Source organism: Leptodactylus fuscus, chromosome 8 (assembly GCF_031893055.1).
Source record: "Leptodactylus fuscus isolate aLepFus1 chromosome 8, aLepFus1.hap2, whole genome shotgun sequence".
Classification (NCBI taxonomy): Eukaryota; Metazoa; Chordata; class Amphibia; order Anura; family Leptodactylidae; genus Leptodactylus; species Leptodactylus fuscus.
This window is the reverse complement of record NC_134272.1, coordinates 33895713-33917329: the sequence shown is the minus strand read 5'-3', so window position 1 is coordinate 33917329 and position 21617 is coordinate 33895713. Positions and strand designations below refer to the sequence as shown.

General features: G+C 42.1%; 1 protein-coding gene across 4 annotated transcripts in view; it reads right to left on the bottom strand.

The window, feature by feature from the left end:
- Window positions 1-11255, bottom strand: part of ADAM23 (ADAM metallopeptidase domain 23) — a 179879-nt gene extending 168624 nt beyond the window's left edge. For all 4 annotated transcript variants that reach the window (XM_075284286.1, XM_075284288.1, XM_075284287.1 and 1 more), the window contains exon 1: window positions 10892-11255. In XM_075284286.1, coding sequence (XP_075140387.1) covers window positions 10892-11045 — 154 coding nt within the window. In that variant the 5' untranslated portion in view covers window positions 11046-11255. The remainder of the gene's footprint in view (window positions 1-10891) is intronic.
- Window positions 11256-21617: the final 10362 nt, after the last annotated feature.

The window sequence follows — 21617 nt, the reverse complement described above, 5'->3', positions numbered from 1 at the left end:
TAATATGAGGCACATGGAGTTACCAAATTGTAATGCACATGACCAGATTCTTTATCCACAATTGTCCTGGTATAGCGGTCAGCGGGTGACGTGACAGTATTTAGTCCTGTAGGGGCCACTATGGGACATAATACTATGTGCAGTGGCCACTATAGGGCATAATACTGTGTGCAGGGGCCACTATGGGACATAATACTGTGTGGAGGGGCCACTGAGGGACATAATACTGTGTGCAGTGGCCACTATAGGGCATAATACTGTGTGCAGGGGCCACTATGGGGCATAATACTGTGTGCAGGGGCCACTATTGGTTATAATAGAGCGCACAGGAATGCGTAGGAGGGACTCGGTCGAGATCTTTGGTGTCGGGGGGGCCCCATGTCAAAAGTTCGCCACAGGGCCCCGCCATTCCTAGTTACGCCACTGGTTGTATCTCTGTTCCTATTTAGGTCCCCTCCCCCATGTTCATGTGCCTGCTATAGCGTTCTTTTTTTGTCTGCAAACTTCCAGGTTCCATATAACTTTTTGTGTACTCTTGCTACAGCCTTGAGCTTTGTTTTCCCTTACACTTCCTGTTCCCTACCTGTTTAGTTTCCTTGTTTATTTCTGTATTCTATTGCTCACCAATATCTACCACTGGTCTTGTCTGACTATGCTTTACAGGTATTATTCTCTGTTATCTGCCACCACTAGTAATACTCAGTTTGTTTCTTTTTTATGTCTCAGCCCATTGTTAGGGCAACTATAGGGAATCTATTTAGGTTCCAGTGAGGGGCGTCCTTGTAAGGACGTTACTCTGAGGTGAGGTGGGTTCAGTCAGGGAATCAGTTAGGGAAAGTTTCCAATCTGTTTCTTCCCGCGTTCCTGGATTTGCACCCAGCCGTAACCAATCTAGGTCAGAGGTATGCAGGGATGTCTGGGATGTCCTTGGTCACGGATTTCTGGGAGCTCCAGGTCAGTGTCTTACATCAATCACTTAATACGACTACCCACCAAGCTCCAAAGCCTATAGTGAACATAGATTTACATGGAGAATTTTCCAACAAAACTAAATAACCATCTGCCCATCCTCTTCTGCTCCACACCACTCTGCCCACAGATCAGAAAGAAGATTTAAAGTGACCGCAACAGGGCTGAGAACAAGTAAGAACTATAAAAGTGAAAAGTTTTATATAAACTATATATATATATATACTATAAAAGTGATAAGACAAATGCCATGCCGGCTATGACACGATATTGAACATTCCTACAGCACATGAAAGGTTTTGTCATTGTGATAGTAGGTAAACGGCAATTTACTACCAGAACATGACTAATATTCTCTATTACAATGAAAGGCATTCATCAATAAAGAAATGAAAATTGTTGTAATGATCCAGGTCATCGATATAGTTATCACACAACTATTTTGTATAGTTAAATGAATATAACAAAGTAACCAAGTACTTGGCATCTCCCGCACCTCCATCACCTTATCTAAATGGTCCATTGTTAAGGCACTGTGAAAACCGAACTACAATGATGAAATGTGTTTCAGTGGAACTCCTGTATCCGTTACTTAACCTATACAGTTACAGGTAAAGCCTTCAACCACGATTGTGTTACTACCATTAAACTAAAAAGGTCAGGAATGCCATAACCTCTCTTTAAGATTTATGGAAATGAGTGTGTCATTGTCACCATTAACAATGGAATACTTGTTACTGACCTATAATGTGAATGGACGTCAAGAACAACTCAGCAGAAGGTGAACTTGCTGTACACAAAAGTAAAGTTACAAAACAAGCCAAAGTGATATTTAAAGGAACCAACCAAAGTCTTTAACTGGACTTTTCTGGATATCTTTTTTAATAAAATAAGCAAACAAAAGTATCTGAGGATGTAGCTAAAGGATTAGATGACGGTAACATCCACACGTACCCTTTGCAATCTATGGACCTACACTGTGTACCTCAGGGTGTTCTCTGAAATCAAAAATGGAAAACGGTGATTCAAAGAGCAGCTCTAACCCTCAAATAAATGGATAGGAAAATCCCTTAAAATCCTTTTAAATAGAGGATGTGACAAAACCTACTATTTATAAGAAGGAGTTCGCCTTGATGAACGCTGAGTTGGGCTTTCTAGACAGTGGTGTTAGGCTTATTAGATAGTGGTACTGACTTATTAGATAGTGGTACTGACTTATTAGATAGTGGTATGGCTTATTAGATAGTGGTATGGCTTATTAGGGTGCATTCACACGGAGTAACGCAAAATCATGGCAGCAAAATAACGCGGCGTATACGATCCAGACTCCCATTGAAATCAATGTGAGCGTATACGGTGCTCAAAGTCTCACACGCCATATACGTGCCACATCATGCGGCACGTTACTCCATGTGAATGCACTCTTAGATAGTGATATTGCTTATTAGATAGTGGTACTGGACTTATTAGATAGTGGTATTGGCTTATTAGATAGTGGTACTGGACTTATTAGATAGTTGTATTGGGCTTACTAGATAGTGGTATTGGCTTATTAGATAGTGGTATTGGACTTATTAGTGGTATTGCACTTATTAGTGGTATTGGCTTATTAGATAGAGGTATTGGCTTATTAGATAGTTGTATTGGACTTATTAGATAGTGGTATTGGACTTATTAGTGGTATTGGCTTATTAGATAGTTTTGTTGGACTTACTAGATAGTGGTATTGGCTTATTAGATAATGGTATTGGCTTATTAGATAGTTGTATTGGGCTTACTAGATAGTGGTATTGGCTTATTAGATAGTGGTATTGGCTTATTAGATAGTTGTATTGGGCTTACTAGATAGTGGTATTGGCTTATTAGATAGTGGTATTGGCTTATTAGATAGAGGTATTGGCTTATTAGATAGTGGTATTGGCTTATTAGATAATGGTATTGGGTCACCACTGCTACTACCTACTCTCTCCAGCACAGGAGGTCCATCACAGTAGATTCAGAAAAGTGCAGAAAAATGGGGTCTCACTATGGATAGTGCTGTGGATCTTAACACTTCCAATACTAATCTGGATAAATGGACCAGTTGGATTCTGTACCTCATAAAGAACCAAATTCAACATCCTCAGCAAAGTCCATGGTGAGCCTTCATTTATTTTGTACCCTCTGAATACTACCCTCAGCCATTCCCAGCCCTATGAATACTCAGAACATACAGCACTTCGGAGCATGATTCGTGAACTTCACATCACTTACACCCACTTAACAGTCAGGTTTTATATAAGTAACGTAATATTGAGAAGAACAATAGTGAGAAAATATTTCATCTGCAGCTTTATTGCCATCTCCTGTAGAGTAGATTACTTATAAAGCAAAACTTCTGGTTACAGTCATTTCCGCTAAAAGAGGCACAAACTGCTAAATCAGTGAAAAGAAAGTCCCAAACCAGAGCAATATAATACGGCTGAACGCAACTGAAATAATTGTAACACTGTGAGTGAAAGAAAGAGCTGGCAGGACCTCCATCTTTGTGTGTACAATACATTGTAACATTTATAGAAACACAAATAATTGAGGGGGTTTTTTTTATACTATTCAAGCCATTATTTTGAAGATCAAAATCTGGATCAATATTGAATGTCAAGTAGTCTGTGACCCATTGGCTTCAAGGACAGCTATATCCAGCTTATACAGTATGCTGTGCAGCAGATGGCACACGAAGGGTAATTTACTTTATATACTAGAGATTCGTATTTTTTTCTGAAGTCATAAGTAGCATATTCTCTGTTCATCTGAGGATCTGTAATTTCCAATCAGGTAACTGATTTTATGATGAGACCCAGAAACAGAGTCCAAATTTGGCTAACCTGCCCTCTCATTTCAGGTACTGTTAAAATGATAGTTATCCTTAGTATTGGTCATCATTTGAATATCCTTGTGGGGTCTGATATCTGGGAACCCTGTGGATCAGCTGATTATTGCAGTAGTGGTGCCCCCTTAATGCCGCTCCTTCAGTGCCACTTCCCTCTTCAGATGCCAAGGGATGTCTTGTTCATCAGTCACAAGGCTTGTTCGCAGCTCATTCCAATACAAGTGAATGGGCTGAGCTGTGATACCAAGCACTGTCCCTTACAAAGCTGCTTGAAACTGCTGATCAGCCAGGGGCCTCGGTGTCTGATCTAATAATAGATCATCAATTGTATAGGCTGGAAAACCCATTTAGTCTTTTAGACAAAAATCTTAGCAAACCACAAAAATAACCAACTAAAAACCACTATTTGAAGGTTCGGAAGCCCAGGAACAAGTCCCAACTAAGACTTCTTGAACTATAATTTTAACCAATTATCTAAATGTTATATAGGTCTCCAAAACCCCCCCAAAAAAACTTGTATGCCTTTTAAGTTTTAAAATTTAGGAGCCAAATAATATATTTTGTTTCTGAAATGAAAGAAAATCGAATATAACTACATGTACAGTCCTATGAAAAAGTTTGGGCACCCCTATTAATCTTAATCATTTTTAGTTCTAAATATTTTGGTGTTTGCAACAGCCATTTCAGTTTGATATATCTAATAACTGATGGACACAGTAATAATTCAGGATTGAAATGAGGTTTATTGTACTAACAGAAAATGCGCAATATGCTTTAAACCGAAATTTGACCGGTGCAAAAATATGGGCACCTCAACAGAAAAGTGACATTAATATTTAGTACATCCTCCTTTTGCAAAGATAACAGCCTCTAGTCGCTTCCTGTAGCTTTTAATCAGTTCCTGGATCCTGGATGAAGGTATTTTGGACCATTTCTTTCTACAAAACAATTCAAGTTCAGTTAAGTTTGATGGTCGCCGAACATGGACAGCCCGCTCTCAAATGATCTGAAAACAAAGATTGTTCAACATAGTTGTTCAGGGGAAGGATACAAAACGTTGTCTCAGAGATTTAACCTGTCAGTTTCCACTGTGAGGAACATAGTAAGGAAATGGAAGACCACAGGGACAGTTCTTGTTAAGCCCAGAAGTGGCAGGCCAAGAAAAATATCAGAAAGGCAGAGAAGAAGAATTGTGAGAACAGTCAAGGACAATCCACAGACCACCTCCAAAGAGCTGCAGCATCATCTTGCTGCAGATGGTGTCACTGTGCATCGGTCAACTATACAGCGCACTTTGCACAAATAGAAGCTGTATGGGAGAGTGATGAGAAAGAAGCCGTTTTTGCACGTACGCCACAAATAGAGTTGCCTGAGGTATGAAAAAGCACATTTGGACAAGGCAGCTTCATTTTGGAAACAAAGATTGAGTTGTTTGGTTATAAAAAAAAAGGCGTTATGCATGGCGTCCAAAAAGAAACAGCATTCCAAGAAAAACACATGCTACCCACTGTAAAATTTGGTGGAGGTTCCATCATGCTTTGGGGCTGTGTGGCCAATGCCGGCACCGGGAATCTTGTTAAAGTTGAGAGTCGCATGGATTCTACTCAGTATCAGCAGATTCTTGAGAATAATGTTCAAGAATCAGTGACGAAGTTGAAGTTACGCCGGGGATGGATATTTCAGCAAGACAATGATCCAAAACACCGCTCCAAATTGACTCAGGCATTCATGCAGAGGAACAATTCCAATGTTCTGGAATGGCCATCCCAGTCCCCAGACCTGAATATCATTGAACATCTGTGGGATGATCTGAGAGCGGGCTGTCCATGCTCGGCGACCATCAAACTTAACTGAACTTGAATTGTTTTGTAAAGAGGAATGGTCCAAAATCCCTTCATCCAGGATCCAGGAACTGATTAAAAGCTACAGGAAGCGACTAGAGGCTGTTATCTTTGCAATATTTAGAACTAAAAATGATTAAGATTAATAGGGGTGCCCAAACTTTTTCATAGGACTGTACCACTATATACCATGTATGTACTCTATATACCACTATATACACTGTATGTACTCTATATACCACTGTATACTATTGTATACACTGTATGTACTCTATATACCACTATATACTACTGTATACACTGTATGTACTCTATATACCACTATAAACCATGTATGTACTCTATATACCACTATATACACTGTACGTACTCTATATACCACTATATACTACTGTATGTACTCTATATACCACACTATACTGCTGTATACACTGTATGTACTCTATATACCACTATATACTGCTGTATACACTGTATGTATTCTATATACCACTATATACTACTGTATACACTGTATGTACTCTATATACCACTATATACTGCTGTATACACTGTATGTACTCTATATACCACTAAGTTGAAGTTACGCCAGGGATGGATATTTCAGCAAGACAATGATCCAAAACACCGCTCCAAATCCTCAGGCATTCATGCAGAGGAACAATTACAATGTTCTGGAATGGCCATCCCAGTCCCCAGACCTGAATATCATTGAACATCTGTGGGATGATTTGAAGCGGGCTGTCCATGCTCGGCGACCATCTAACTTAACTGAACTTGAATTGTTTGTCCAAAATACCTTTATCCAGGATCCAGGAACTGATTAAAAGCTACAGGAAGCGACTAGAGGCTGTTATCTTTGCAAAAGGAGGATGTACTAAATATTAATGTCACTTTTCTGTTGAGGTGCCCATACTTTTGCACCGGTCAAATTTTGGTTTAATGCATATTGCACATTTTCTGTTAGTACAATAAACCTCATTTCAATCCTGAAATATTACTGTGTCCATCAGTTATTAGATATATCAAACTGAAATGGCTGTTGCAAATACCAAAATATTTAGAACTAAAAATGATTAAGATTAATAGGGGTGCCCAAACTTTTTCATAGGACTGTACATAAAAGAAACTATAGTGTTCTCTCTGCTCATCAGTAGTCAGTGGCAGAAGTTTCTGACTCCCCCTGTGGAGAGTCTGTGTTCTACAGTCAATCATACAGAAAAATCAGGGACTGACTATTTATTTACTGTACATTTTAGCTGGTCAAAATGGGATCACATGACGTGTCAGAAGAGAAGGACTCAGAAAGAAATCAATAACTGCATAAAGTAACACTGGCTAAATTATATTATATTGGGGGAATAAGTACATAGTGAATGGGAAAAAAATCCTTGCAGAATTTTGCAGTTTTACATATTTTCTCTAACCATCTTAGTGGTGACAGTCTTTTGTCTTAATCAATTGCCAAAGAGACCATGAATACAAGAACTTTCTATGGTATAGGTCTTGTTAGAAATGCAATAATTGCAGCCAGGTTATCTTCTCATACATGTGCACTTGATAACCCAGCTATAACAAGGAATTCATGGCTGGGTTTTTGGCAAGTCTTAGACCATCAAAAATTATTGCATTCATGGTTGTATCTATTGTCAACCAGTAAAGACAAAAGACTATCACCGAATTTAATTAGGTTATTTTCATGTGAAAACCCCTTTAAGATTTGCCATGTATAGGGGTATATGATTTGGAGCAGGATCTCTGAATAAAGGGAGACAACACAGTGGCTCAGTGATTAGCACTGCAACTTTGCATCACTGAAGCCCTTGGTTTGAATCTTGCCAAGGACGACATCTGCAAAGAGTTTGTATGTTCTCCCCGAGTTTGCATGGATTTCCTCCCATACACCAAAGACATACTGATAGGGAAAAAATGTACATTATGAGCCCTATATGGGGCGCACAATCTACGGAAAAAAAAAAGATTTCAGAAAAAAGAGCAGAGTAAATACTGGAGGACTCCTACTCTTAGAAGAAACAGTGAAAACTGATACAGGGAAAACGGTCAATCGTGTGTGGGCGGGGCCATCAGGACTCTTACTGTCTCTCCTAAGAGTCCTGCCAGGATTTACTCTATTCTTTATTCAGGAATCTTGCTCTAGATCACATGGACCTCAGTATCTGTACATCTATTATATCCTGCTCTCAGATATGGCAACATAAATCACCTGACAGGTTCACGTTAAAGACTGTCTATCTAAAATTTTGTTACTGAATGAGAATAGGTGTAGTACAGGGAAGTAAACATGTTCCTATCTTAAAAGATAAGTGTATTATGGAGGAACACTGAATGAATTGAGTCCATTCTCCTACTCTGCAAATGGTGGATAGTGGTGACCCAGTTTCCCTGTAAAGTTGAGTCTATTCCCAGCATCGGGTACAACACTTTGTATTTTTCTTGAATATGAGAGGATACAGTTAGTATTCATGTTAACCCTTCCCGTGCCCCTAAGAGACTTGGTTGGTATTTGTACATTATGTCCCGTCCAGTAGTTTAGCAGTTACTTCAATTACCTTTCATCTCAACCTAAATAGTTTTACTTGCCCATAAACAATCACTTGATACATTGTTACTGAAGTGTTATTAAACGGGCCATAAAAGAATCAGAACACATCAGTCTCCTCATTGAGTAATGAGTCATCTCTGTTTCTTTCTACTTCGATATTCTTTTAAATATTCAAGAATTTCTTGAGTTTCATTTTATTAATAATTAATTCCTCCGGTCGGATCTTTACGAGAGATTCTGATAGCAGAATTTTGCATTTGATGAAGAACGTCACATAGATCGCTCTATAAAGCCGAACATGAGAAAGATTGGTGGCGAGCCTGTTCATTTTGTGGATAGACCTTAATTAATTTTACAAACAAAAAAATGCCAAGAAAGCCTGAACGCTCCAAAGATCTTTTTCATTTTTCACCCAGCTATGCTGCAAAGCCTTTGATGCATAAAATTATACACATCCAAGAAGAACATGAAGTCATTTAAATGCATGGATGTCTTTTTGTGTCAGGAGAGATTGTCTGCTGGTTAAATAGATTTAAGGTGTAAGGGAGGAAAGTGTGGTGGAAAAATAAATGGATAAAGCAATTCAGAGATCACTGAAGTATGCATGAGGCAGGGATATACAATGCGATCTGTGTATAAAATATCCTCTATTAATATTCTGTAACCTATTCCATTCAAGTGTTTGACAACTCACAACTAAAGCACAAAATACAGGAATCTATAACTTACACTGACACTATAAATGACTATATAGTTAAAGTGATACTTTTTGCGTTACGGTATTATTATATTCTGTACTATAGTCATAGGTGTAACTATAGGGGGTACAGAGTGTGCGGCCACACCCTGGCCCTACAGTCTGACACGGTCTAAAAGGTCTACCCGCATAAGGCAGCAGTACTATAAATGATGCATAATGGACGAGGGTCTGGGCCCAGAAACCTCAAGTTACTTTGCTTATTGTAATCTATTGTGATTGGGAAATTGGCCATGTATAATAACTGTGGTGAAGTACAAGAATACATGAGTATAATCCCAGACTTTGCTCCGAGTATTATGTAAGATTTATCAGTTGCACCTATATCCTGTGCCTGACGGGGGTCGAAGGCCTCTCTGCCATAAAAGAAGTATGGTAGAAAAAAAAGCCATTTCTAGTTTTTGGATTGGGGCCCATACAAGTTCTTTCTAGTTCTACTGCAATATTTCAAGTAATGAGTGGAATAATAGTGACTTATGTCCACCTACGGGAGAAGATAGAAATATGGCAAAGTGCGTGTAAAAGTTTTCCCCAATAAGAAACTGTGTCATCCTAGTACATTATACATTGTATCCTAATAATTCCTACTATATCACTTTACTTATTCAGTATGCAGATTTTATTTTTTCCTTTTTTTGGGTGTAAACCTTTACACATTATCACATCTTATAATGAGAAATAACCACAGTGAAAGCTCTGGACCCTGCTTAATAATCCTAAAGTACAAGTGGCTGGCATGCCCAAAAAACAAAAAGTCAACCAAGGTTCAAGTACCGTGCCTGCATGGGCAACATCTTAGGTAAAACAAAGGTTGTAAAATTCCACTTTTTATAAAAAAAATTAAAAAAAATACAGCAATATAATATTGTGCTCCTTCACAGTCAGCTGAGCATCTAGTCTTCTGGGTCATGAAAATTGCAGATAAATATGATTTGTTAAGTACAGAGTAAAATTGATCTGAGAAATGTGCCTTGCAAACATTTTCCTCTTCCTGAATCCAGAGTCAGCAGTGCTTTCTTAGTGCCATAATTGCAGATAGCCACTGCAGTAAGGGAAGATATGAAATTAAGGCAATGTCCTACCTAGGCCATTCAGCTATACTAGCAATGTCACCGGCTGCCAGGAACACATTCAATGAGTGATTATTCAGCCATTTGGGTGATGGTCCCAAATGAACTGTGCAGCAGAGACGTCTAGCTGTGGCAGGGTTAATATACCAGCACAATTTCTAGGTGGACACATGGGATGAGATAAGATTCTACAAAGGATAAACAAACTTGAAGCTTGGTAACCCTTTCCCAGACATGACGGCTGCACTGCATTGCAGAAGTGTGCGTGCTATTAAGGGGTTAAACAGTGACAGAGAGGCCGCTGCTGCACAAAGTTGCTTCAGGTGACATTAAGCATCTTCTAGTAGTAGTTCCCATTATCCGCATTCCATTTACTGCAGTACTTCCTTATGCAACATGAATGGGAGCTATCCCTGCTACAAGCAGATGACTTCACTTAGACAGATCTGATCCTGCAGCTGCTACACCTTGCAGAGGTCATTGCAGATTTCTGCATTTGTGCCTGTTTTCTTGGACTGGGGGATTCCTATGCTGTATGAATTGCCCTAAGTGATGAGGAGCCAGGTGGTCAGTGGATAGTGAACAGAAGGAACACATGGCTGAGAATCAGCAGCAGCATCCAGCTACTTGTGCAGCAGCCACTCCATGGGCAGACAGCTGCTAGAGTCCTGGGAGAACTGGCTAAGTCATCGCCTTTTATTTTGGGTGCAGCAGGAACTTTTTACTGCTGGGAGGGCAGCGCTAAACTTAGGTGGGCAATGCGGGTGCAGCACTACATACTGGGCATGACATAGTAGAAAAGTAGAGAGAAGTGTCACTCACCTGTGTGTGTAGCAGAGGCTCCCCAGGGCTGGGGGCAGGAGAGCAGCAGCAGACAGAAGAGGTGCAGCAGTGCAGGGCAGGAGAGCTGAGCTGACAGATGGGGCATGGGAGAGGATGAGCGGGGATGCCGCAGGGAGCTGCCTGCCTCCTCCATATCTCATAGCTCTGCAGATCTGGGATACAGCTCAGTCTCTATGCCGCACCAGCACACTCTTCATTGGCATGCTCTTGTCTCCAGCACAGAGGGGGCTCGAACACCCCAGCAGGGGTTATCTGGCTCCCATTTGGATCTTGTCTACAGCTGCATCAGCTATTGCAGCACTTGCATCCTTCTCCCACAGTATCCACCCGTCTGGCTCGCTCTCCTATTTTTTCTGCACATTGCACCTCCCTCCCGCCCCCTTGGTGCATGACAGAGGATCAGCTGCCTCCTCCCCCAGTTACTACTCGATGCAACACAAGCTGGTGCCGCTGCCGCTCTTCCTCCCTCCCCTGGGCTGGTGCTGATGCTTCTGTTGCTAGGAGAGGAGGTTGCTATGGCGCATGCGTGCTGCAGAGCTAGAGGAGGCTCCCAAAAGGATGCAGTGCACAACCTGGAGAGCAGAGCAGCAGTGGCAGAGCCATTAAAGCCCCCGCGCTGTCTAAGCTTGGGGGCTTCTGACTGTGGCTGCTGTCCCTTTAAGGGATGTGGCTGATACAGACCCCTGAGGGAGCCCAGTCCTCACTGGCTGGGGGATCACATGGGGACTAGCTGGAGTATATAGCCTCAAGGAATGTTACCCTCTCCTTCTTGGGACCACTTTCAGCCAAGAGAAGTCATGTCTGTGTGCAACAGATTCCAAGGACTCCTTCTCCAGCACTTGCAGGTACCATGGCCACTGAAGCCCTCCTTGTCCTACTGTAGGACCAGATCAGGAGGGAGTGCAGGCATTGCAAGCAGAGATGAGTGCCTCTGAGCCCACCACCTCCATATACTGACCTCACACCCACCCACCACCCTCTTGCCTTCCCAGCTGTCATAGTGATTGTGGCCAGAGCTGGCAGGAGCATAGTGTGAACAGCTCCAAGTGCAACTTCACACACTGCCCTCCCTGCACCGCTCAGCAATCCCCCTCCCATCTCAGCAGCTGGCTCATAGCCAACTAGCCCTAACACACAGGAGTGAGCAGCGCAGCCAGCCCCTTACCCCCAGGAGGATTTTTAAAGTGTTTCGGAAAGAAAGTGCCCCCTCCCCCAGCCAATATACTTGGAAATATTTCCCCCTGATCTTCCCAGGTCTACAGTAGGGCAGGATTCCCCTCCTGTTGCTGCTGCTACTACTGTAACCTGTCCTTCCTAAGTCTGCAGCAGAGCAGGACTCCCCTTACTGCTGCTACTACAGTAACCTATACTTCCTAATCCTACAGTAGGGCAGGATTCCCCTCCTGCTGCTGCTACTACAGTAACCTGTCCTTCCTAAGTCTATAGCAGAGCAGGACTCCCTGTACTGCTGCTGTTACTGTAACCTGTCCTTCCTAAGTTTACAGCAGGGCAGGATTCCCCTTATTGCTGCTGCTACTACAGTAACCTGTCCTTCCTAAGTTTACAGTAGGGCAGGACTCCCCTTACTGTTGCTAATACAGTAACCTGTCCTTCCTAAGCCTACAGTAGGGCAGGACTCCCATTACTGCTGCTAATACAGTAACGTGTCCTTCCTAAGTTTACAGCAGGACAGGATTCCCCTTATTGCTGCTAATACAGTAACCTGTCCTTCCTAAGTCTGCAGCAGAGCAGGACTCCCCTTACTGCTGCTACTACAGTAACCTGTCCATTCTAAGCCTACAGTAGGGCAGGACTCCCTTTACTGCTGCTGTTACAGTAACCTTTGGATCCTAAGTCTACAGTAAGACAGGACTCCCCTTACTGCTGCTGATTCAGTAGGCTGTCCTTTCTAAGTCTACAGTTACTCTCCTTACAACTGTAAATACATATTTCACTGAAAAAGTACATCATTAAACAACATATCACTGAAACAATCCCATATTTCCCTGATATCAGATGAATCCATGGCTCTGTTCAGGATGCAGACAGGCTTGAGTAGTGTATGGTGAAAATAGCACAGGTACAGAATACTGATAAAGCAATAACGCACACACCTACAATTTGCATACAAATAAAGCTTGTATAATGCGCTAGTCAGATAATAATGTGAGATACATGCCAATGGATAAAAGCCTATTAGTGACTGCCATACTATTAGATCCAGCTGGCTATCCAGCACCCCCATATGTGCACCCCAATAGCACTCCAAGCAACATAACAGGGCCTGGCTGAAACCTTAATCAAAGTCAATAACCATCCTGCATAGAAGCATGGCTTCATCTGACATCAGCTGCATCTGGCCTTCTTTCATTGACATTACTGACCGATGCTTGGAACAGAGGAGATCGTCTGGACATACACAGCATAGGGCTCCATCTCACTCTGGGGCAGGAGCAGCAAGGTAACCTTATCAGCTACCCATATTCACCACCGTGGACCAGACCATGATCCCTTAAACCTGTGAGGCGCAGGTTTCCCGCAAATTGCATCAGTAGCGGAGAATATAGGTATGTTATTCAAGGAATTATATTTTTGTAGCGTAGCTCCATGGTGAACGGATTTACCGGTAACTGCTGACATGAAAGAAAAAATTGTAAAGTATGAGTTTGTGAACATAGGGTGTCTAGCCTCAGCAGAACTCTTAAGAGGGACATTTGGACTAATCAGAGGATAAGAAGCTGGAGGTACCTAGATCTATTGGTACTTGAACTGTGAACATCAAAAATCAAAGCAAGGTATGAGTTTGTGAAAACTATGATATCTCTTGTAATATAATTTTTTGGACATATGGTCTCAGGTAAAGAGGTCTTTCGGTAAATGGTTACAAGCCTCTTGGTGATAGCTAGTGTGATTATTCAACAAACCTGACAGCTTTGGAATTTTTTCACATATATTAATATGAGCTATACAGCATGTACCCCAAACCTCTCACAGCAAACAGATGACCAGGAGCAAGATGGCTCTTTACATAGTATAACAAGCTGGCTCTTTTCATTCAAAGATTACATTCAACACTTTGAGGTTTCAAGATAAAAAAAACACCAGATTTGAAGCACCTCCATACATCTACTCCCTCTTCTCTGTCAACCGTCCAACCCATGCTCTACAGTCACTCAATGACCTAAGACTAATATCCTCTATTATCACAATCTCTCATGCTCGTATACAACACTTTTCTTGAGTTGCACCACTCCTCTGGAATGCTCAATCAGATTAAGTCCCAATTTTTACAGCTTCAAGTGCAAACTAAAGACACATCTTTTCAGACAGGCCTTTCACAATTCCTAATGAACAAAGGCACCCTCAGAGAGAAGAAGCAGAGGCACCTCTCCCACAAAATTTAGCAACTTGAGGACTCTCTCCATGACAGTTGATTCTGGGAGACCTGGCACCATATGGGCACAAAGCCAAGGAAATAATCCCTCCACATCCAAAATGGCTACATCTGGCTCAACTACTTCAGTGACCTCTACATAAACATCCCTGAAGAAGACCAAACCCTGGAACAGCAACAGATAACCACAAAACTGAGGGACATGGAGGAGGCCATCAAAGACTTCTAGAACCCTCTGGACTCACCAATCACCATAAAAGACATATAGGAAAGAATCACCCTACTGAAAGGCAAAAAGCCCAGTGGTCCCAATGGCATCCTACCAGAGATGATTAAATACAACTCCCCAGACATTCATGTGGCACTAGCAAAACTATTCACTCTCGTCCTCAGCACCGGACACTTCCCCCAAGACTGGTACTACGGCCTGAGCCAAACGCTCTTCAACATCTACATCATAGAATTGTCTGCAGCCCTGGAGGCCTCACCAACATAAGGCCTCACCCTGAATAATGAGTGTTGGCACTATATAAATAAAATTTTGTATTATTATTATTATTGCAACCAAATCAGTTGTCAATGGTCTTGAAGTTATAGCGGAAGTGATGAACATTACCCAGAGACAATGGTGCCCGTCAAAGGGATCGTTCTGTTCACACTTCAGTCTATATAAAATGCCTGTGTATAAATACAGCCTATAGCATGTTAGTATTCTATGTCCCTGCAGCTATATTGATGGTTAAGATAGATGTGTGTATATACTGTGTTTTTGCACATGAAGCTGCAGTTGGATGTTGTGGCGTGGTTTCTCATGCATACATGCTCTTCTAGCCTCATGCACAGTGTCCAGACCATTCACTTCTCCCTCCCTTTTCTGTTAGTAGCAACTAATATAGTGGTAATCCCTTGGGTAGCACACAGGTGGGGTAAGGCAAAATAATAGCTTGAGGAGATTAAAGAACAATTTGTGAGGGTAGCGAGGAAAGGGCAAAAGAAAGGAGGTACAAAGGAAAGGGGTTTGCAAGCAAGTAGCTCACTATAGGTCAGAAAGAACATTGCAAATAACAAAGGACAGGCCAAATTGTCAGCAAAGTGAGAAGCCTTAAAAAGCAATATGGTCAAAGCAATAGATAGTCTGCTTGTGCTGTTAGGCGACTGAGCTGGCCCCTCCAGAACCTTCACTTTCTTCTGCTGTAGCCTATGACAGGTTGACTTGGCCGTGTGTTTTGGATCATTGTCATGTTGGAACATCAAAGTACTTCCCATGTGCAGCTTCCTGGTTGATGAGTGCACATTTGCCTCCATTATTTGCCAATAACGTGCTGCATTCATCTTTCCTTCAACTTTTGACCAATTTTCCTGTGCCTTTGAAGCTCACACATCCCCACATCATCAGTGATCCACCTCTGTGCTTTACAGTAGGAGTGGTGTTTCTTTCATCATAGGCCTTGTTGACACCTCTCCAAATGTAACGTTTATGGTTGTGGCCAAAAAATTCGATTTTGGTCTCATCACTCCAAATTACCTTGTTCCAGAAGTTTTGAGGCTGGTCTCTGTGCTGTTTGGGGTATTGCAGTTGAGATTCTTTTTGGGATTTGCACAGTAATGGCTTTCTTCTGGCAACTCGACCATGCAGCCCATTTTGTCTTCAAGTGCCTCCTTATTGTGCATCTTGAAACAGCCACACCGATAGTTTTCAGAGAGTCCTGTATTTCAGCTGATGTTATGTGTGGGTTTTTCTTTCCATCCCAAACAATTTTCCAGGCAGTTGTGGCCAAAGTTTCAATTGGTCTACCTGTCTGTGGTTTGGTTTTTACAAAGCCCCTGAGTTTCCATTTGTTAATCACAGTTTGAACACTGCTGACCTTAGCAGTTTTTTTAAAAAAATTTTTTATTTAAATTAAATAATTAGCAATTCCTTGGATATCTTTTTGTATCCCTTTCCTGTTTCATACAGTTCATCTACCTTTTCCCATAGATCCGTGGACAATTCTTTTGCTTTCCACATGACCCACAATCCAGAAACATCAGTGGCTGAAGGTAAGATGCAACAGTCTGTCTGGATCCCAGAAAGTCACTCAGCTTTTATGCAGTCACACTGACTACAAACAGGTCACAGGCTAGGAGGTCACCTTTACTAGCCATTCAAACCCCTTTGTGTCAACTTCTGGGCATGTTATAAGGCCAAAATCACCAGGGTATGTGAATTTTTGAACAGGGTCATTTTGATGTTATTGGTTGTCATTATGATTTAAAAATAAAAAACACAGAAGTTTGACAATAAATGGCTTCAACCAATCACTAACCATGAGTGGAAAAAGATTGTTTGTGTTATCATTAATATTCTCTGAAAAAAGGCCAAAAAATCTGCCAGGGGATGTAAACTTTTTAGCAAAATTGTACCTATTCTGCGCCTTTATATCCCTTGCTGGAGGCTCACACAACCACTGAGAGCAATAAGAGGTGACTGGTAAGCAAGCGGTGATGTCCTTAGCAGTCATGTGAGCATTTCTGTCTCCATCAGGGTGAGTCACAGCATGAGAGCCAGGGATAAGTGACTATTTCTTTAACCTCTGTGGCTACTCCTGAGTTTACTCTAAATCCTGGACAACCCCTTTCAGCTCACATAGGGTTGCCTAGAATAAGGGCACTCAGCTACTTTTACAGGGGGTTTGTCATTAGGTCAAGGTCTGGGCTGAGCACCAGTAGTAGAGACATTGTCTTTGGTTACACTGTTCCAGAAGCGATGCCAATTGGCCTACACATGGCCGCTGCAGCTAATCATTGGTCTGAATGCCATGTGTAGTGGTTGGAAACCTCTGCAGTGATGTCATAACCAAATACTGCATGTGACTCCTAAGAACATTGGCTGGCTGCAGCAAACATGTGAGTTCAGTTGATGTCAGGGCTGGAGTAGCAGAACCAAAGATTGGCACAGAGGACTGGAGAGCCACATCTGGGATGGTGGAGTGAGGGAACAGTGGGTGCCGCTTCTTATTTTATTCTAACTCCTTCCGTGTCCAGCAGTAAATTTTGTTTGGGCGTCAGAAACCCCTTTTCAGTAACATGAGGCATATGGTGAATGCTAATATGAGACTCATGGAGATGATTAATTAGTAAACCTGCATGCCTTATTAACATGTAATGTAATGGTTTTATTAATACTATAGTGTTTGTTGTGGACCATAGCCAAGCACCTACATACACATGATGCCTACATCCCATCATCCTTCCCTCAATCCCAAAACTTTATTTCATTGGAGGCAGTGGTATACATCTCCGCTCTGCTTTGGTATGGATTGGAGCTAAAAGCTCACTTACTTGCTGCTACTGCAGCAGAGGAGGAACCTACTTACTTCAATTCTGTAATGTGAATGATGGGACTAAACCAGAAGGAGCGCCGCTTTTCTGGTTTCTTCCTGATACTTGCTGTCTGAAGGTCAGGTTTGCAAGGGTCCAGAATGCTGGTTTCTATAGTCGAGTCATCCTCTTCCACAAGTTTTTTCTTAGGTGGGCGACTGCTGCTAGGTGCTCACTCACAATAAGCTAAGTATGCCTTGTGTATTGTTCATGCGTGTTCGTGCATTTTGGTCATACACTGTAACTGGGAGGTGTTTTACTATGTGTTTCATGCCTTGCTTTGATTGTGAATACTCTTTGCTGCACTGCCATAAGTCATCATGCCCTCTTCGATCTGGTAATTTTTGGAATGAGGGTGGCTTGATGATTGTAGCAAATGGGCAGAACCTGATTGTGCCCATTGGCTATGAAGCAGGTGGAGTCATTTTCACACTGCTCAAGGTGCAACCCTGGTGCCTTGTAATCATGCCATGTGGGAAAGTCTCCAATAAAAATGGGTTTCTCCACACCTTCAGGTCTTTGTCTGGATGTCAATTGCAACTGTCCATCAGTATGGACTATCTGTGCCAGGTTGGAACCTAGGCTTTACCTCAATGAAGAGTTAAATCTTAGAGCATGTTTGGAGAAGCAGGAGCTGAGCGTCACCCCTGTGGGAGCAGGAAAGCTGCCGAGTGTTGTGCAGGACTGTTACTCCACACACCAGAGAAGTTTTGTGAGCCTTCTACTGAACCTTTGAGAAACTGCTGATAACTTTTAAGAAATGTTGTGAACACCTGCTATCTGAGCTACTGCTGTTAACTTCTGTGCAAAATCACTACCTTAGTAAAGTGCCAGTGACAATGTGACCTGCAAGTGTGTGTGCTTACTTCGCTCAAATTTCTGCAAGCACCAAAGTAGCAAGCACCAAACGACCCTGTCTTTGGGTAGGCATAGCCTATAGGGGGGCAGAGGTAGCAATTTGTACTGGGCCCTAGAGTCTGAGGGAGAAAAAGTCTACTCTACAAAATAAGAAGACAGCAGTATTAGAGATAGCACATAGCAAGTGGGGACCCAGTGGGTTACATATCATGCATTTGCTCCTAGGAACTTCAAGTCAGAAGTCTGCTTAAGGCCACGAACTGTGTTGCCAACAGTGGGCAGAGACCAGTAGTTGGGCAGGAAACCTAAAGCTCCCCCAGAGTATCTTGTCATGGCCAGATACCGTATAGAGTGTGCACTGCTCTATCCGGAGGCTACTATCATTGCTGTTATGTTTCTTTGGGAAAAAAAAAAATCATTATTATGTTGTTAAACTACAACTGCTGTCTCCTGAGTCATTCCTGCAACTTCCAGCATGGGCCCTCCTGACCACCCTCACATGGCTCAGTGAGGCTGAAGGCTGCCACCAATTGGAAGCCAGGGGAACTACCAACACTATCAGGTACTATGTAGGTCCCTTCATCACTATCCCAACTCATCACCCATCATCCCAAACTTCATTTACTTTGCATTTTATTGATTAAAATAAAAAATAAACTATTAACATTTCTGTTTTTAAAAGCATTTTCACTTTGCAGTATTTTTTCCATACCAGGTTACAATATCTTCTCTCGGGGGTGCAGTTATAAAGTTATAATGGATGCAGAATTACCAGTCCACAGGGCCCATGGTGTCTGAAGGAGCACAAAGATCCCTCTGCCATATAAAGATAGAACAGCATTGGGCCATTATAGTGGAGGGGCCCCATTACAGATCCTTTATTGGGACTGAGCTACAACTTATAACTCTTTCATCTGTTTAGTAATATTGAATAACTTTATACTTTGCTTTACTTTTTTGCAGAAATGTTAAGTTATTTCTTCTTGTGTTCTCCATGTATGTTATGTATCGTTGCTCTCAAATCTCTGCTGGGTATATTTGAGACCTAACAGATCAGGTTAGCTTCACACTGCAACCGTTTAGTCCATTATTCTGATCCATCATGTAACAACAGACTGAAAAATTTGAATGACAGATGTAGACGGAGTCCATTCTGCCTGCATACATTATTATTAAGTGTAATATTAATAAAACCAAGATGAAAGATTTCTTGTGTCATTTTTACTTTTTTTTAAAAATGTAGATTGTGAGCGCCACATAGAGCTCACGATGTACATTTTTCCCTATCAGTATGTCTTTGGAATATGGGATGGAAATCCATGCAAACACGGGGAGAACATACAAACTCCTTGCAGATGTTCTTTTTGCCCTTGGTGGGATTTGAGCACCAGGACTCCAGCGCTGCAAGGCTGCAGTGCTAACCACTGAGCCACCATGTGGCCCCTTCATTTTTACTTTTTAACGGAGGATAAAGAAAGTGCAGAAATTTAAAAAGTAAAGAAACAAGGTTGAAGAAAGGTTCTGTCTTGTTTTGGAATGAATGCGGTAGGAAGGTTGTTCAAACTTCTTGGAAAACTGAGCGCAGATCTTCTAAGCTTGCTCAAAATCTTCACTCTCTCTTCATGTAATCCCACACAGACTTAATGATGTTGAGATCAGGGCTCTGTGGGGGCCGTATCATCACTTCCAGGACTGTATATTCGCTGTATATTTGGAGGCAGATACCTAGCCATCATGTAATACTATCAGGTAGGCGTCTGATTGTCTCCAAAAGATCTGTGCTTAGTTCTCTAAGATGTTTAGAATGACCAACCTGCTATGTTTATTCAAAAACTGTGTGCAAGCGCAGGGGTGTAACAAGTAACAGTGAGGCCCCATAGCACTTAACACTTGTAATGGAGCCCCATCTCTACCATGTCCACCTTAAAGAGGACCTTTCACCTCCTGGAGCAGATGCGGTCAATCAGGAACACCCTTCCTCACAGCAGCGTCTATTGTGCTGTACTGTGAGAGCGGGGAGGAACACCTCCCTCCCCTCCTGATAGTACTCGTCCATAGACGAGTACTGGGGAGGCGTTCCTCCCCGCTCTCACAGTACAGTGCTATAGGCGCTGCTGTGAGGAAGGGTGTTCCTGACTGATTGTCAGGAACGCCCTTCTGACGGTGAAGAGCTACGGTAGTGGCACCGATAGCTCTTCACCTGGGCACAGATCGTGAAAGCCGACAGTGCGCTGAATTCATGTTGACTTTCTAGCGGTATATAAAACCAAGTGATGAAAGGTACTCTTTAAGCAAGAAGTTCAGAACTTGATAAGTGTTCGGTTATTTTGGTTTCATTTACACAAAGTGATATCCCAATACACGTATAATGCACACAGTGCTGTCACAGCATATGGGTGATGTACAAATGTACACAATGATGTCACAGTACAGGCATAATGCACACTATAATGTCAAAATACAGGGACATTGCAAACAATCAGGGGTAACCATAGGGTAAATAATGCATTTGCACCTTATGGTAGGGAAAGACCTTTCAGTGACCAGATTTGAACCAAAACCAAGAAACCAACCCACTTAGAAAAGCTTTGAAAGGTGCCCACTAATGCATTAAAATAGCCCTGCACACAGTGATGTCACAGTACAGAAATGCCCACTATGACATCATAGCACAAGGATAACGCACTACAATATTGCTGTGTATGCTGTCACATTATAGCATAAGAAGAAGGTAACTAGAATGATGCTACATATAGACAGAATGATGTCCCAGGAAAGTAATGGATGTGCATTTAGTTTTTCCGCTTCTACTTCCATCATTCATAGTGTGCAAGAGTGAAGGGTGTTGTCTGGGAAGACAGGTACATTCCAGCCAGGCACCTAAAGGGTGTATGGTAAAGATTCACACCAGGGAGGTCAGCTGACTAATCAGGTCCTAATAACAGTCTGAGTGTGAAGACTAGCAGTGTGGCACCGCACTGACAGAGCTGATCTCTCCATACCAAACCTACAGAGCAGGTACTGTGCCACCTGTTGTTGTTGCCAAGGTGGGAGACTGGTGACCTTTGATTTTCTGGCTGTATTTATATCATT